The sequence below is a fragment of the Plectropomus leopardus genome, chromosome 22, assembly GCF_008729295.1.
Source record: "Plectropomus leopardus isolate mb chromosome 22, YSFRI_Pleo_2.0, whole genome shotgun sequence".
NCBI lineage: Eukaryota > Metazoa > Chordata > Actinopteri > Perciformes > Serranidae > Plectropomus > Plectropomus leopardus.
The window spans coordinates 65,080-79,958 of NC_056484.1; the positions used below are offsets into that span (position 1 = coordinate 65,080).

Consider the following 14,879-nt stretch of genomic DNA (forward strand, 5'->3'; position numbering starts at 1 on the left):
TATTATTATTATTATTTGTCTTTTCTTAAATAAATTAAAAAAAAAAAAAACATTTGAAGTTGTTTTTTTCTGTTTGAAATCTTTTTGACTATTTTTAAGGTAAAATGTTGGCGATTTTATTTTTAGTTTTTTTAATGGGGGTTTTTAAAGACAATTGCAAAAAACATTTTGACGATATTATTTTCTTTTTTTAATTAATTATTTTTTTCACTTAAATTAAGATTGAAATACAATAGCACATCATGTAACGAAACTTTTCTCTTGTTGCTGTTGTTTACTGACGCGCTGTCTATCTATCTATCTATCTATCTAATCTGACAGGAAATTTAAAAACACCAAGACCTTCATGTTTCCGTGACGTCAGTGAACGCAGCAAGCGGTTCCCGCCTCCTCCTCGTCCTGCTCAGTTCCGGTTCAGAGCAACATGGCGGCGGTTTGCCGACAGCCTTCAGTCTGACAAACTCTGAGTTTTTATTTGTGGTTTTTGTTCTCGGTTTCCGATTAAATAAACGAGCACGGAGACGGTGTCTGGGTGACGTCAGCAGCGTGTTTTGGACGGGTCCGGAAGTGGATCAGCGGGTGAGAACCGGAGGTTTAATGTCGTTACGTGTTTGTGGATCAAACTCCAGATATACGGTAAATATAAACGTTAAAAACTGCAGCGGTGATGTCTGTTCTCCTCTCAGCTGCTTTTATTCAAATCAATAAATATTAATATTCTCTGTTCCCTGAGCCTGACAGCTGCTTTCATTAATATAAATGTTAATAATAAACTTCCGATTTTCAGATGAATAAAAACATTAAGAACTGCAGCTGTTATGTCTGTTCTCCTCTCAGCTGCTTTTATTAATATAAACATTCATTAATCATAATATTCTCTGATTCCTGAATATGACGGCTGCTCACATGGAAACACTTTAACCTTTCAAACATCAGAAGAAAATGAAAAAAGCAACGAGCAGCTCAGAGAGAGACATTACACATCAACAAGAAATCATCAATTATAATTAAATATTTAAATTATATTACAGAATTAATTTCTTGTTAATTTTTGGATCATTTCTTCTGTTGCTGCCAAGCATTTTTTTCAGGTGTCAAAAGGTTAACTGCAGTAAAATAATTTAACAGAATTATACGATTTAACTTGTTTTATGGGTCATTTCCTTGTTTGTGTGTGCGTGCGTGTGCGTGCGTACGTGTGCGTGCGTGCGTGCGTGCGTGCGTGTGTACGAGGACACAGGACACTGATATCTTTTGTATCTTTTCAGGAACCATCAAACCCAATCACAGTCCCAGTTGGACCAGTGTGTGATGGTGGATCCAGTCTAAGCCAGTTGGACTGGGAGTCATGGAGAAGTTCGGAATGAGTTTCGGGGGCGGTCCCGGCAGGAAGGAGCTGCTGGAAACCATCGAGTCCCAGAAGAAGCAGCTGGTCCAGTACCAGAGCCGCTTCAGGGATGTGGTTCGGGCCTACAAGAGCCTCCTGAAAGAGAAGGAGGCGCTGGAGGCCAGCCTGAAGGTCCTTACCGTGACCCAGGAGGTAGACCTGAACCAGCAGGGCCATGACACCATCGCCACCGCTGACCTTCCAGAGGACAGCTGCTCACTGCACAGTGAGGACAGTGTGGACACAGTGGCATCTGTGGACACACCCAGTGAGACCACCAGAGGGGATCAGAGTGAGGAGGACCAGGGAGAACCAGGAGGACGGGCCGGCTCCGCTGTACAGGTCTAAAGTCCCACTTCATGTCTTCGTCGTTTATTATCACCTGAACATTATCTGGTCATATGACATCATATGAAGCCGCATAATGTCGTATGACGTCATGTGATCTTACATAAAGCTGTATGATGTCATATGACCTCATATAAGGGCGTATGAAGTCATCGTTGTGGCTATCGTGGTGTTTTCCTCCAGCAGCCCCTGAGGTCGGATCTGGATGCAGGCGGCTCAGAGAGCAGTGGCGTTGGGGCAGAGCAGCAGCAGGCCACGCCCTCTGTCAGCGCAGAGGTGGAGCGGAGAGTCTCCCAGCTGAAGAACCAGCTGAGCACGCTCACCACCGCCCTCGCCACAGTGACGCAGGAGAAGTCCCGCATGGAGGCGAGCTTCCAGGCTGACAAGCGGCAGCTGAAGCAGGAGGTGGAGGAGCTGCAGGAGCGCCTGGTCGCTGTGACGATGGTGAAGGAGGAGGAGCTGCAGGCGGTGCAGCAACAGCTGGCGGAGAGCCGCGCTCGTGTCATCACGCAGCAGCACGAGCGGGAGCAGGAGCAGGGAGACCACGTCCAGCAGCTCCGAGAGCTGCAGAGGATCCTGCAGCAGGAGAGAGACCTGCGGCAGGACGCCGAGCTTCGCCTTCAGAACGCCAACACAACGCTGCTGCTGACATCACAGGCCGTGGACCGGGGGGCGGAGTCCCAGGCCCACCTCAACCAGGTGAGGGAGCAGAGAGACGAGCTGCAGAGGAGGCTGCAGGCTGCCGAGGAGGACCAGAAGAAACCAGATCCCAGAGTGGACCAGCTGCAGCGAGAACTTACTGAGCTGAAAAACCACTTTGAGCAGCAGATCCACGCCGAGACCAGGAAGGTAAGGACCAGGTCTAACCAAGACACGGACCATGTCAGTCTATGAACAGGTCAGAGTAAGACCAGGACCAGGTCTGATTAAGACAAGGATCAAGTCTGACTATAACCAGAATCAGGTCTAAATAAAGTTCTTAATTAAGACCAGGTGTAATCTCAGGTGTTCAGGTGCGTGTGTCCTCAGGTGTGTGATGTGTGTGTCCTCAGGTATGCGAGGCAGAGGAGCGTGTTCGTGAGCGTGCTCAGGAGGCGGAGCTGAGGGTGGCCAGTCTGGAGCAGCGGGTGTCAGAGCTGTCAGAGCTGCTGGGCTCCAGCGAGCGGTCGAGGCACCGAGACCAGCAGACGGCTCAGAGGCTGCGGGACCGGATCCTGCAGCTGGACACCGAGAATAAGACGCTGGCCATTGCCGCGTCCAGCAGGATGACCTCTGACCCCGGCGTGGACGATTCGCAGCTGGACGTGGGCGCGCTGAAGGAAAAGCTGGAGAAAGTGAAGAAGCTGCTGCTGCTGGCGGCTCAGAGGAACCCGGACCAGAACATTCAGACCTTGGTGGAGGCCGAGCTGGAACCGAGCGCAGACAAAACCTCGGCCTTGTACCAACAGGAGCTGCGGACACTGCGGGACGAGTTTGAGCGCTACAAGCTGCGGGCGCAGGTGGTGCTGAAGAACAAGAACGCCAAAGACGGCTCCCAGGCCAAGGAGCTGGAGGAGGTTCGGGACCAGCTGGCCGAGCTCAAGGAGAAGTACATCAACCTGCGCATCCAGAGCGATGAGGCCGAGACCCAACACCGCCGCACGCTGGAGGAGCGCCAGCAGCAGGCGGCGGCCCTGCAGCAGGCACACAGACAGGAAGTGGAGCGGGCAGAGGCGGTGCACCGCGACCACCTGCTGCAGCTAGAGGCGGAGCTCCACAAGCAGAGGGAGAGGACCATGGCGCTGCTCGACGACAAGGACCAGGAGCTGGAGCGACTGCGGGCCGCTGTGCCCAGCTGCAGCTACGATGCCGACAGGACGACTGACGACGAGCACGAGACCGGCCCCGAGAGCGAAGGCGACATCATCAGCCAGGCACTACGGCGGGCCGCGCCCAATGAGCCCACGCTGCTGCTGTACGCTGAGCAACTGGCCCGCAAGGAGGCAGAGCTAGGCGGGCTGCGGCGGCAAAAACACCGGCTGGAGGATGACCTCCACAATCTGCAGGCCAGGCTCATCGCCAACAGAGAGCGCCACGAGGAGGAGGCTGCTGAGCTGCGAGGACAACTGGACAAACTGGTCCGAGATCAGAGCCGAGAGGGCGCCAACCTGGAGTACCTGAAGAATGTCATCTACAAGTTCCTGACACTGCAGGACGCCAGCGGGAGACAGCAGACACTTGGCGCCATTCTCACCATCCTACACTTCAGCCCACAGGAGAGACACGATGTCCTCAGGCTGCAGGGACACACCTGGTGGATGTCCAACAGGAAGTAATAGCGTCCTCAGGCTGCAGGGACACACCTGGGGGACGTCCAACAGGAAGTAACGGTACCCTCAGCTGCAGGGACACACCTGGGGGACGTCCAACAGGAAGTAACGGCGCCCTCAGCTGCAGGGACACACCTGTTAATAAAAAGTTGAGGCAAAGCGGTTTGTGATGGATGCGAGGGGGACGGATGTGACTGTGGACGGACAGATGTGACTGTGGACGGACAGATGGACAGATGGACGCCTGGTTCCTGATGATTCTGAGGGTTTAGGGTCACAGTGAGGAAACGGTTCAAACTTCAGATTTCTCTTCTGTATATTTTTGATTCCTCTTGTTGAAATTAAACTATTTCTCCTGCTTCACAAAATCAGTTTGGATTGTTCATTTCAGCATTTTTCACATCATTGTGCAAAACTTTACAACGAAAAATATCACACTTTTACATCACAACATTTTTAAGAAAGAGAAGAAATTTCCTCAAGGCGTTCCTGATATACTGTGTTCACGAAAAAGACACTGGCAGACGGACGGACGGACAGATGGACATCCCCAAAAACATACTGAGAACCATAAAATAGGTAAATGATGAGAACACAACCAATAAGTCATTCAGATCAATATTTTGATCAATATTAAGATTAATATTCAGATCAATATGTAGCAGAGGGTTATGATGAAATATAGAACAAAGTGTGAACGTGATCCAGAGTTTACTTTTCAAATTCAAACGAATATTTACAGAACAAAACAAACAGCAACATGATCAGTTTTCATAATCATGATGAATTATTCTAATCATCAGTGTTACATTTAGTCTGAGATCGTCTGATCGCTGCGCCGACGGGACAATAAAGATTTAACTTATCTACAATGATGTGGAATTAAATACATTTTTAGAGTTTTATTGTCAAAACTAAAAAGCATCAGCTGTTATTTAACTTTTTTTTAAGAAAGTTTTTTTTAAATAACAACACAGGTGAAGCTGAAAGTGGAAAAAACAAACAGCTGCAACAAAACATTCACACTTTAACATTTCATCAAATAACTGAAAGGCATCAATCCAACCAGTCAAAGTGTGTACTCAGGGTGTACTCAGGCTGTACTCAGGGTGTACTCAGGGTGTACTCAGTGTGTACCTCTGTACTCAGTGTGTACTCAGTACCGTCTGCAGGTCTCGGGGCAACAAGCTGATGATGGAGTTTATAAAAGTGTCCAGTTTCTGTAAAACTCCGTCCTTCACCTGCAGCTGCTGCCTGCGAGCTTTAATCTGAAAAACAGTGTCTGTCAGAAACGCACTTCCTGTTCACCACAGAGGAGTATTATGGTCTGTTGATATTGTTATTATTATTAATATTATTATTATTGTCTCATATTAATTTCTCACCAGTTTCTCTCTGAGCTTCAGAATCAAATCGACAATTTCCACCTCAGACTTGTCTTTCGTCCAGCTCATCAGGTCCTGAGGGACGAGGACAGCAGGTGAGGACATCTAGGTGTGCACAGTGTGTGTGAGAGGAGTCGATGTGATGACGTAACTCACAGCGTCACAGATGACCTCCAGGTGAAGACTCTCCAGTTTCTGCGTCATCTCTTTGTGTCGCTGACGATACCAGCCGTCAAAGTTTGGAGACCTGAAGAACTTCCTGTCCAGAATTCAAACAATAATGGTAATGAATTTATTTAAAAAAATAATACAATGATTTAATTTTGCAATAATCTTAATTTATTATTTATACAAAAGTTTTGACTTAATTCTAAAAGTTACCATCATGGTTATGACTATGAACAAAAATGTCTTATTTGCTAAAAACTGAAACTTAATTCTCAAAGTTATGACAAAGGCTTAGACTTTATTATCAAGATTACTACTTTATTCCACAAGTAAACACTTTATTATCGAAATTATGACTTAATTATCACAGTCAGGGTTTTTTTTTAATCTAAATGTTGCCTTGTGGATTATTTCTCAACGTTAAGACAAAAGTAATACTAATTAAATAATGTCTATATCCTCAAAATTCCAATTTACGTACATCCTAGTCATAACAATTTTAATGACCAAACAGAATTAATACTATTACTTAATTTTATTTATGAATTTATTCTCCAATTTACAAGTTATGACTGTTTAGAAAATTACATCTTGAAAACAGACTACTACTTCATTTAGTAATGATCTTTATTAGTTAAGACAAAAGTTTACAACATAAACAAATTGAAGACTATCACTTAATTATGTAATACTCTTAATGTTGTTCCCACGAACGATATTAACACTCAACCAAAAGTCATGACAAACGTTTATATTACCAAGACTCCATATTACCAAGATTACAAGTTTATTCTAAAAGTTATGACTTTATTATCAAAATTATGACTTAACTATTACATTTATAACTTTAAAAAAATAAAACATATATGACTTTATTCTGGAAGGGGCCTCATAAGTTATGAATTTATTCTCAAAGTTAAGACTTGACTTACTGCTTAATTCTCAAAGTTACGACAAAATTAATACTATCAAAGTTACATCTATATAATCAAAATTTCAACTTAATTCTTGGTCATAAAAAAATGAATGACTTAACAAAATTAAGACTATTACTTAATTTTGTAATCGTCTTACTTTCTTTAATTTATGAATGTATTCGCCAATTTACAAGGTATGACTGTTAAAACAATTAAAACTTTATTCTAAAAACTGTAAACTTATACGTCAGGGTTAGGTTAGTGTGTTTTCAGCGGCTGGCACAAGGGAGCACTCTCACGCTGCCTGTGTGTAATTTTGGGGCTGCTGGGATTCGTAGTTGTAGATCAAAACATGAAGTGGAGTCGCTGGGATCAGAGAGCAGAGCGATCCGTACGAAGGCGATTCGAAACTACAGCAACGAAACTACATCAATTCAATATTGGCAAAAAAATTCCCCCGAAAAACGAGAGAGTCACGCGGCCAGTTTGGACAGCGGACGCTCGAAACTTGTCAATGCGGAGGAGCGGAGAGAGCCCAGCCAGCCTACGGAGGAGGCTCACTTCGGCCGCTTGTACCCGCGATTGTGTTTTGTTTCGGTCACTTTGCATATTTATTTTGCGATAATAACATTTGTAATACAATTTTCAGATGTCTTTTATGTCATTGAAGGCAAAATTACAACATTCAAATCGCTGTTTTGCTCGACAGACTCCCTTTCACAAAAACGCACTTTCTTTTCAAAGTTACAACAAAATTTAGGACCAATAACAAAATTAAAACTTATAACTCAAAGTAATGAAGAATGACACAAAAATGAAGACAGAAAAGACTGAAAGCCCCAAGAGATTTCTGAAGTTCAATATAAAAGTAGTTAAAGACACAGCTGACTCACCTGTACAGTCCCATCCAATCACCTTTGAGCACCGAGGTGAGCTGAGGCCCGGTGTGGTCCAGAGTGGACATGAACTCGTCCTGACTGAAGCATCGAATCTGAGGAGGAGTCTGAACACACAAACACGTTAAAACTGCTGACATTACTGTGAGGTCATCACTGACCATCCACTTCCTGTTTACCTTCCATGGTGTCACAGATCTCTGCAAAGGCATCAGGCTCGCCATGTACCGCTCCTGCCAGATGAGACACTGGGCGTAAGCTCAGCACAGAAATGTTTAATTCTGATAACCTGCAAGGACTTCACTTTTCAAAGTGTTTCCCTTTTCTACTTGTTTCTCTCTGAATTATACGTTGATGAAATCAGCTTCTTCTCTTCATGCGTAGACGCGTTTAATGTCTACACTCTCTGTCAGATCTTTTGTTTGTTTGTTTCTCAGGCTGAGATGTGACACACATGTTGTTTTTATTAAACACACCCGGCAGACTGCGGTCACAGCTTCAGTTAAGATGCCATTACGCTCATGTTGGAGCAATCTGATTGGCTGTTTGCTCACCAGGGGGATGATGAAGCTCTGAGTTAGCTCCAACAGGTGTCGCCTCAAGATGGCGCTCTGAACCTCCGAGGGTCTCTTCCTCTGAATCCCCTGAAGATACGGTCATAATGCTTATCATCTTTACCTCAATATTCACATCAATACATATCCACAACAAAGATCAATAAATGTTAAAATCAATAAAAACATATTTAGATCAACAGAGATCAATATATGTTAACATCAATAAAAATGTATTCAGATCAATAGAAATCAATATATGTTGACATCAATGAAAACATATTCAGATGAGTAGAAATCAATGTATTATTACATGTTGATGTTTTCACCTTCAGCAGTCTTTTGATAAGAATCTTGTCTTTGTGCAGAAACGTTTTGAATGCCGTGTAGATCCCTGCAGACAAGAAATTAACATTTAGCAGCATTTTAAAAACAATTACCTTCATATACTATATAACAGTATATCAATGCTACCAATACTGTGTTAATACGACTAGAACACTATTGAAATACTATAAATATTATTTAAATCTGACAGAGGTTGATAGAGACTGAGGTGTCACCTGGTTTAGTATCGAGTGTTTTCAGTTTGGACAGTTTCTTCACCTTCACCTGTTTAGGTAAATCACCTGAGAGAGACCAAACACACCGGCTGGATTACTATTATTATTATTATCATCCTTATTATCAAAGACAAGACAAATTATCTTGTTATGAAATTAAATATATTTTGAATTTAAAGTCCAGAAGAAGAGTTTTACCCGCCATCTTGATTTCTCCCAGTCGGACGACATGAGGCCAGTTCTGAAATGTCTTAATGAAGAACGGGTTGGTGACTCCCAGAACCACGTTAGGCCTGGACAGGTGAGACAAACAGGTGATGGACAGGTGACAGATGACAGATGATGGACAGGTGACAGATGACAGACAGATAACAGTCAGGTATCAGGTAACAGTCAAGTGCGAAGATGACAGATGACAGGTATCAGGTGACAGGTACTAACGGGGCCTGCGTCCTGGTGGTGTACTCTCTGAACTCGCTGTCGTGGATCGTGAAATACGGGCGGAAGTCGCAGCAGAACTTCAGAGGACTGATGGAGCTGAGAGAGGAAATGCTGTTACCATGGCAACACCAGCACCAACTGAAGAGAGGAGCATTCTGATTGGCTGTTCAGTTACCTGATGAGAGCCAGCACCATCTCAGAGGAGACGGTGGGAGACGGCGCCATGACGACCAGCGGCTCCCCGAGCAACATGAGCTCCCAGAGCATCTGCAGGTGGATCAGCACCGACTGGAAGCACCTGAGAGGTCAGAGGTCACATCACTGACCAATAATCAGATAATTCCATATTGATCACTGATTGGATATTGATGATTGATGAGATATTGATGACTGATTTAATATTGATCACTGATTGGATATTGATGGTTGATGTCATATTGATGATGGATTTGATACTGATCACTGATTGGATATTGATGGTTGATGTGATAGTGATGATTGATTTGATATTGATGATTGATTTAATATTGATCACTGATTTGATATTGATGATTGATTTAATATTGATCACTGATTTGATATTGATGATTGACGGACTTGAAGAGGTCGAGTTCGTGGATGGAGGGCAGCAGTGTTGGAGCCGGCAGGAGGTTCTGGGGACAGATAAAACATTACCGTTTGTTCACAGTTAGTGTAGTGAATAAAGATCAATAAAGGGTTCCGTTCTGTTCCCGACCTCTTTAGCAGACTGTCTGACTGGACTTCCTCCTGGTTTGTCTGTTTTTGAAGGAATCCGCACCTGAAAAATAAAATAAAAACAGGTTCATGAAAACTTAAACAGGAAAATAAAGTCGGATCAAACATTACTTAACATTGTTTATATTTCTGTCTGAAGTTTCTTCCAGTGCTGACACACCTGTCACACAAGTTTGGATCAATACATTTTAGATCTCTAAACAACAGCAGATCTGTTTGTACAGTCTTTAAGTTTTCATTAAACAGCAGTCATTTCTCTGGAGGGTCACTGGCTGGCAGCATTAAAACATCGACTCTCTGACTGCAGCCACACCAAACTCTCCAAAAACCAAAGAGACTAGAGAGATGAGAGCTCCAGCAGACACAAAGTCTGAAAGATAACTTTTCATACAGCAGGGAGAACAAACAAAGAGTGGACGCCTCCTCTGAACCACAGCACTGGAACACAACAAAGATCTGGAGTTACAACTCCTCTGAATGGGGCTCATCCTCAAAGGACAAACACACCAGCTAACAACTCCTCTGAACCGGGCTCATCCTCAATGGAAAAAAAAACACCAGCTAACAACTCCTCTGAACTAGGCTCCTCCTCAACAGAAAAAACACCGGCTAACAACTCCTCTGTACTAGGCTCCTCCTCAGCACACAAACACACCGGCTAACAACACCTCTGAACTAGGCTCCTCCTCAGCACACAAACACACCGGCTAACAACTCCTCTGAACTAGGCTCCTCCTCAGCGGAAAAAAACCCAGGTAACAACTCCTCTGAACTAGGCTCCTCCTCAGCACACGAACACACCGGCTAATAACTCCTCTGAACTAGGCTCCTCCTCAGCAGACAAACACACCAGCTAACAACTCCTCTGCACCGGGCTCATCCTCAACGGGTAAATACACCGGCTAACAACTCCTCTAAACTAGGCTCCTCCTCAGCAGACAAACACACCGGCCACTCCAATCTTTCTACTTACTTAACCAGTAAAACCTGTAAGACCATGCCGCACTCACCTGTAAGACCCCGCCCCCTCCTCACATGTAAGGCCATGCTCCCTGCTCACCTGTAAGACCAGGCCCATCACTGGCAGGTTGAGGGTCTGTCCAGGTACGGGTGAAGGCCATTGATCGATCTCGTTACATACTGTGAGGAGGAGACATTGGGCGAAATGTCAGTAACATCATCAATACCACTGAGCAATGACGTAAGCGTGACATCATCACCTGCTTCCAGACAGGGCTCCTGCTTCTCGAAGAACTCTGGAGCGATGATCTGTAGCAGTGAGTGGAACAGGTGAGTGTACGGCAACCTGGACACCAGCACCAGGGACTGCAACACACAGTCACATGACACATCACCACGTGACCTCACCACATGACATCACCATGGTTACTCAGGTGTGAACAGGTGAGTCTGACCTTCTGGAAGTATCCTCTCTTCACAGAAACATCCTTCACCTGTCTGAAATACACGTAACTGCAGAAATGGGACACTTCGGTCTGCAGAGACAACGAGGGACAACCAGAGAATAACTGTAAGTGTCTTGTCACATGTTTCCTGACACATGATTCCTCATGAGTCAGGTGTTTCCTGTCAGCTGGCAGCTCACCTGCAGGGTGACAGGGGCGTCTCGGTTGTAAATGTCCTCCCGGAGCCTCTTAGCTCTGCGACCAACAGACTGACGTAACCTGAAGCTGAACTGAGTGTCACCGAGGCATCCTGGGAAATGATGGAACACATGTGACCTTTGACCTCTGAGTCACGAACATGACAGTGACACCATCACACGGCTGTTTACCTGAGTACGAGTCGGGGAAGGACAGGTAGCAGATGCTGGTTTTCTGTCAACACATACACAGAGGATCAATATATCTGTAATCAATACACTTATCATTGATCAACAACATGAACAACACTTCAATCAATACGTTGAAATAATCAATAAATTGATTATTGATGGACAGAGTAGACAGACTTTGTAATCAATAAATTGATCATTGATGGACAAACTGAAAAGACTTTACAATCAATACATTGATTATTGATGGATTGAGTGAACAGACTTTACAATCAATAAATTGATTATTGATGGACAGAGTGGACAGACTTTATCATAAATAAATTGATTATTCACAGACAGAGTGAACAAACTTCATAATCAATAAATTGAATATTGATGGACAGAGTGGATAGACTTGATAATCAATAAATGGATCATTGATGGACAAACTGAACAGACTTCATAATCAATAAGTTGGTTACTGATGGACAGACTGAATAGACTTTACAATCAATACATTGATTATTGATGGACACGGTGGACAAACATTATAATCAATAAACTGAGTATTTATGGACAGAGTGAACAGACTTTACAATCAATAAATTGATTATTGATGGACAGACTTTACCTCTTTCTCTGTGAGCTTGACGTGTGGAGGAAACAGCAACTGAAACACAAGCAAAGTTCACACTTTCTCACTTTCTGCTGATTTTAAAGTTCAAACGGATATATGCTGATCAGAGGAAACACAGAGTTTAACCATTTCAAACCTGAAAAGTGTTTGGTTCCATTTCTTTCAAGAATATGAAAAGAAGGTAATCTTTAAAACCTGGGCAAACTGTTTTGATTTCTTTCAAAAACATGGAGAGACGGCAACAAGCAATTTAAGAAGATATGGCCCAAGAATTGGCAAAAACATTAAAAAGTTAGAGGAAAATTATCTGAAAATAAGCAGAAATAAAATAAATAAATAAATAAAATACAATAAAATGAGCATGCAAGCAAACATTTCATCTGTATAAATTTAAATCAGGCAGCTGTGGCTCAGAGGTAGAGCAAGTCATCCTCTACTCGGTAGGTCAGTGGTTCGATCCCCGGCTCCTCCGGGAAACATGTCAAAGTATCCTTGGGCAACATACCGAAACCCTAATTTACTCCCGATGCCGCGTCATCAGAGTGTGAGTGCGTGTGAATGATTACTGAGTAGCAGGTGGCACCTTGTACAGTAGCCGCGGCCACCAGTGTGTGAATGTGTGTGTGAATGGGTGAATGTCACAATGTAGTGTGAAAGCGCTTTGAGTTGTCAATAAGACTAGAAAAGAGCTATACAAGTACAGTCCATTTACCATTTAAATAAATAAATAATAAAAACATATATTTCTAAAAGCTCATTTTAAATATATATCATCATTATGATGATCATAAATATAATTTTCTTGATAGTTTCCTAGTTATTTGATAATTCTCTAATGAGTCTCTCTTTAAAAAAAAAGAAAAAAAAGAAAATTTTCAGGTCATTTTCTATTCACCTTTCAAAAAACACTTGTGGAACATTTCCTACCAAGTTGCTTGTGTTTTTTAAAGAAATCATACCAATGCGCTCAGGGTATAAAGGGTTAAATATTTGTGGGAGGCATCTGGACGCAGCACAAGAAACCCAGCGTTGCTACAGGTTTCAAAGGGTTGATGTCAACTCAACAGCTGCTGATTAAATCAGTCTGAATAAAAGAAAATCTGACAAATCAAAGTCCAGAAGTCATGAGACAAGGAGGAGCTGATCACAGAGATCTGATCAGTTAGCGACGGTATGGTATGCATCTTTACTTTAAAAATCACAAACATTATTTGTGATTTTTTTAAAAATAGGAAAAAATAGTGTAAAGAGAAAACTTTGCTAAATTTCTTCTTTTAAAAAAAATCACTATAAATGCTTCATTTGTCATATAGTTATGTTTAAAAAGGAAAAAAATGTGAAGATTTTGACGAATCATGAAGAAAACCTGTTGGCATTTTTTTCTGACCTTTTAAAAGAATTTTTTGGCAATTTAAAATTTTTGGCTACTTGTTAAAATGTGGGGTAATGTTTATTTCTTTGAAATGTTTTGGTTAATTTAAAGAAAACATTTTCATGATTTTCTGGCACTAACATGATGTTTTTTTCTTGAAGACTTTTAAGCAATATTTAAAATTTTGTTAATTAAAAATATAAACCAAATTCCAGCCTTTTAAAGTTGTATGCCCCTCCCCTAAAGCCAAAATGAAAAACATAACCTCCCCAGTTTTTAAGAAAGTATTTTTTCATGTCTCTCCCTACCTCCGCTCTCATAAATAACAAACAGTCCCTAAGTAAGGATTTGATAGAAGCAGCCTCTCCAGGCTCGGCCTCAAACCAAAGCCCATTTTAAGTCCTCTGGATGAATGCTGATGATTATACCATTGACTTCAGCTCTCAGATCAACATACACACATCAAACACACATCAAACACACACACACACACACACACACACACACACACACACACACTTTAATAAGGGCTTCTCTTTATGTTTAACCCTTTAGAGCCTGGATCCACATCTGTGTTGTTGTGCTGCATTTAGACGCCTTTCACAAGCTTTTAACCCCCTCAGTAACCCGGTTTAATCTCCTTTGAAAAATCAATGAGCAAATTAGGAAGAAATATCCGGGAAAAAAGTAAAAGGTGACAACAGAAGTTGCCGGTTGCTGGCGTGTTTCTGACAGAAATCAAGCCGGCTCGGTTCGGGTTTGAGAGGGTTAATGGCGGCTCTTACGGTGAAGTGGTGACATATTTTCGGGGTGTACCGTGTAAATAAACGCAGTTTTGGGGCGTTAAATGAAGCCGAAGTGGCCAGCAGCCCTCCGTCAGTCGGAAAAAAACATGTAGCTGTTTGCTTACTGGAAGCTGCGTCAACACACACACACAAACAACACAAACAGCTGCTTTTTACCGGGACTTTGGTCTGAGAGTCACCGACACAGAGCAGCCGTGTTCCGGCTGAGTGACACGGTGACACTCTGATCGATTATTGGACGTTAACGCTAACGATGCTAACACGCTAAGCTAACAGCGTACCTCTATGGCCTGTCCAAGCTCCAGGTCGAAGGTGACCACACACGCGCACTCCAGCCACGAGGAGAAGCGGGACCACCGGCCGCCCGCCTCCTCTGGCCCCGCTGAACCGCCACCGTCCAACGGGTTCATCACGACCGGATCTCAGCTGCGGAGCCGCGGCACTCAGCCCCCGGTGCTCCGCTCCTCCATCACCGTTAGAGAGCCGCTGGAGCCCGTGGAGCCCCCTGCAGGACACCGGGAGACCCCGCAGCCTCGGCAGCCTCCGGTCGGTCGAGGGACTGT

General features: G+C 43.5%; 2 protein-coding genes across 6 annotated transcripts; one reads left to right on the plus strand and one right to left on the minus strand.

Annotated features, from left to right (window-relative positions):
• The first annotated feature begins 424 nt into the window (after positions 1 to 424).
• gcc1 (GRIP and coiled-coil domain containing 1) lies at positions 425 to 4,412 on the plus strand. 3 transcript variants are annotated; one of them, XM_042511711.1, is made up of 4 exons: positions 425 to 636; positions 1,269 to 1,729; positions 1,919 to 2,584; positions 2,788 to 4,412. In XM_042511711.1, exons 2-4 carry the CDS (start codon positions 1,349 to 1,351, stop codon positions 4,048 to 4,050), a joined length of 2,310 nt encoding a protein of 769 aa, XP_042367645.1. In that variant the 5' UTR covers positions 425 to 636; positions 1,269 to 1,348; the 3' UTR covers positions 4,051 to 4,412. The 3 variants fall into 3 exon arrangements, with proteins under 3 accessions (XP_042367645.1, XP_042367647.1, XP_042367646.1); XM_042511713.1 differs by having other exon boundaries at positions 1,922 to 2,584; XM_042511712.1 differs by having other exon boundaries at positions 425 to 579.
• Positions 4,413 to 4,712: 300 nt separating this feature from the next.
• Positions 4,713 to 14,841, minus strand: dennd6b (DENN/MADD domain containing 6B). 3 transcript variants are annotated; one of them, XM_042511714.1, is made up of 20 exons: positions 14,598 to 14,838; positions 12,133 to 12,171; positions 11,520 to 11,562; positions 11,331 to 11,440; positions 11,140 to 11,220; positions 10,945 to 11,050; positions 10,785 to 10,864; positions 9,705 to 9,767; positions 9,566 to 9,621; positions 9,144 to 9,266; positions 8,969 to 9,064; positions 8,726 to 8,820; positions 8,528 to 8,593; positions 8,294 to 8,358; positions 7,965 to 8,054; positions 7,590 to 7,643; positions 7,408 to 7,517; positions 5,586 to 5,688; positions 5,430 to 5,504; positions 4,713 to 5,312 (listed from the first exon to the last, which is right to left on the minus strand). In XM_042511714.1, the coding sequence occupies exons 1-20, from the start codon at positions 14,724 to 14,726 to the stop codon at positions 5,190 to 5,192; spliced, it is 1,707 nt and encodes a 568-aa protein (XP_042367648.1). In that variant the 5' UTR covers positions 14,727 to 14,838; the 3' UTR covers positions 4,713 to 5,189. The 3 variants fall into 3 exon arrangements, with proteins under 3 accessions (XP_042367648.1, XP_042367649.1, XP_042367650.1); XM_042511715.1 differs by lacking the exon at positions 7,590 to 7,643; XM_042511716.1 differs by lacking the exons at positions 4,713 to 5,312; positions 5,430 to 5,504 and having other exon boundaries at positions 5,606 to 5,688; positions 8,278 to 8,358; positions 14,598 to 14,841.
• Between the last annotated feature and the right edge of the window lie 38 nt (positions 14,842 to 14,879).

Bases quoted from the DNA above. Each gene is read 5' to 3' on its own strand.
- dennd6b (XM_042511714.1), bottom strand. From the start codon at position 14,726: ATGAACCCGTTGGACGGTGGCGGTTCAGCGGGGCCAGAGGAGGCGGGC. The intron at 12,172-14,597 runs GTACGCTGTTAG...CTTGTGTTTCAG, and splicing joins AGCTTGGACAGGCCATAGAG to TTGCTGTTTCCTCCACACGT. The intron at 9,622-9,704 runs GTCGGGAACAGA...ATCTGTCCCCAG, and splicing joins TCAGACAGTCTGCTAAAGAG to AACCTCCTGCCGGCTCCAAC.
- gcc1 (XM_042511711.1), top strand. From the start codon at position 1,349: ATGGAGAAGTTCGGAATGAGTTTCGGGGGCGGTCCCGGCAGGAAGGAG. The intron at 1,730-1,918 runs GTCTAAAGTCCC...GTTTTCCTCCAG, and splicing joins GGGCCGGCTCCGCTGTACAG to CAGCCCCTGAGGTCGGATCT. The intron at 2,585-2,787 runs GTAAGGACCAGG...GTGTGTCCTCAG, and splicing joins TCCACGCCGAGACCAGGAAG to GTATGCGAGGCAGAGGAGCG.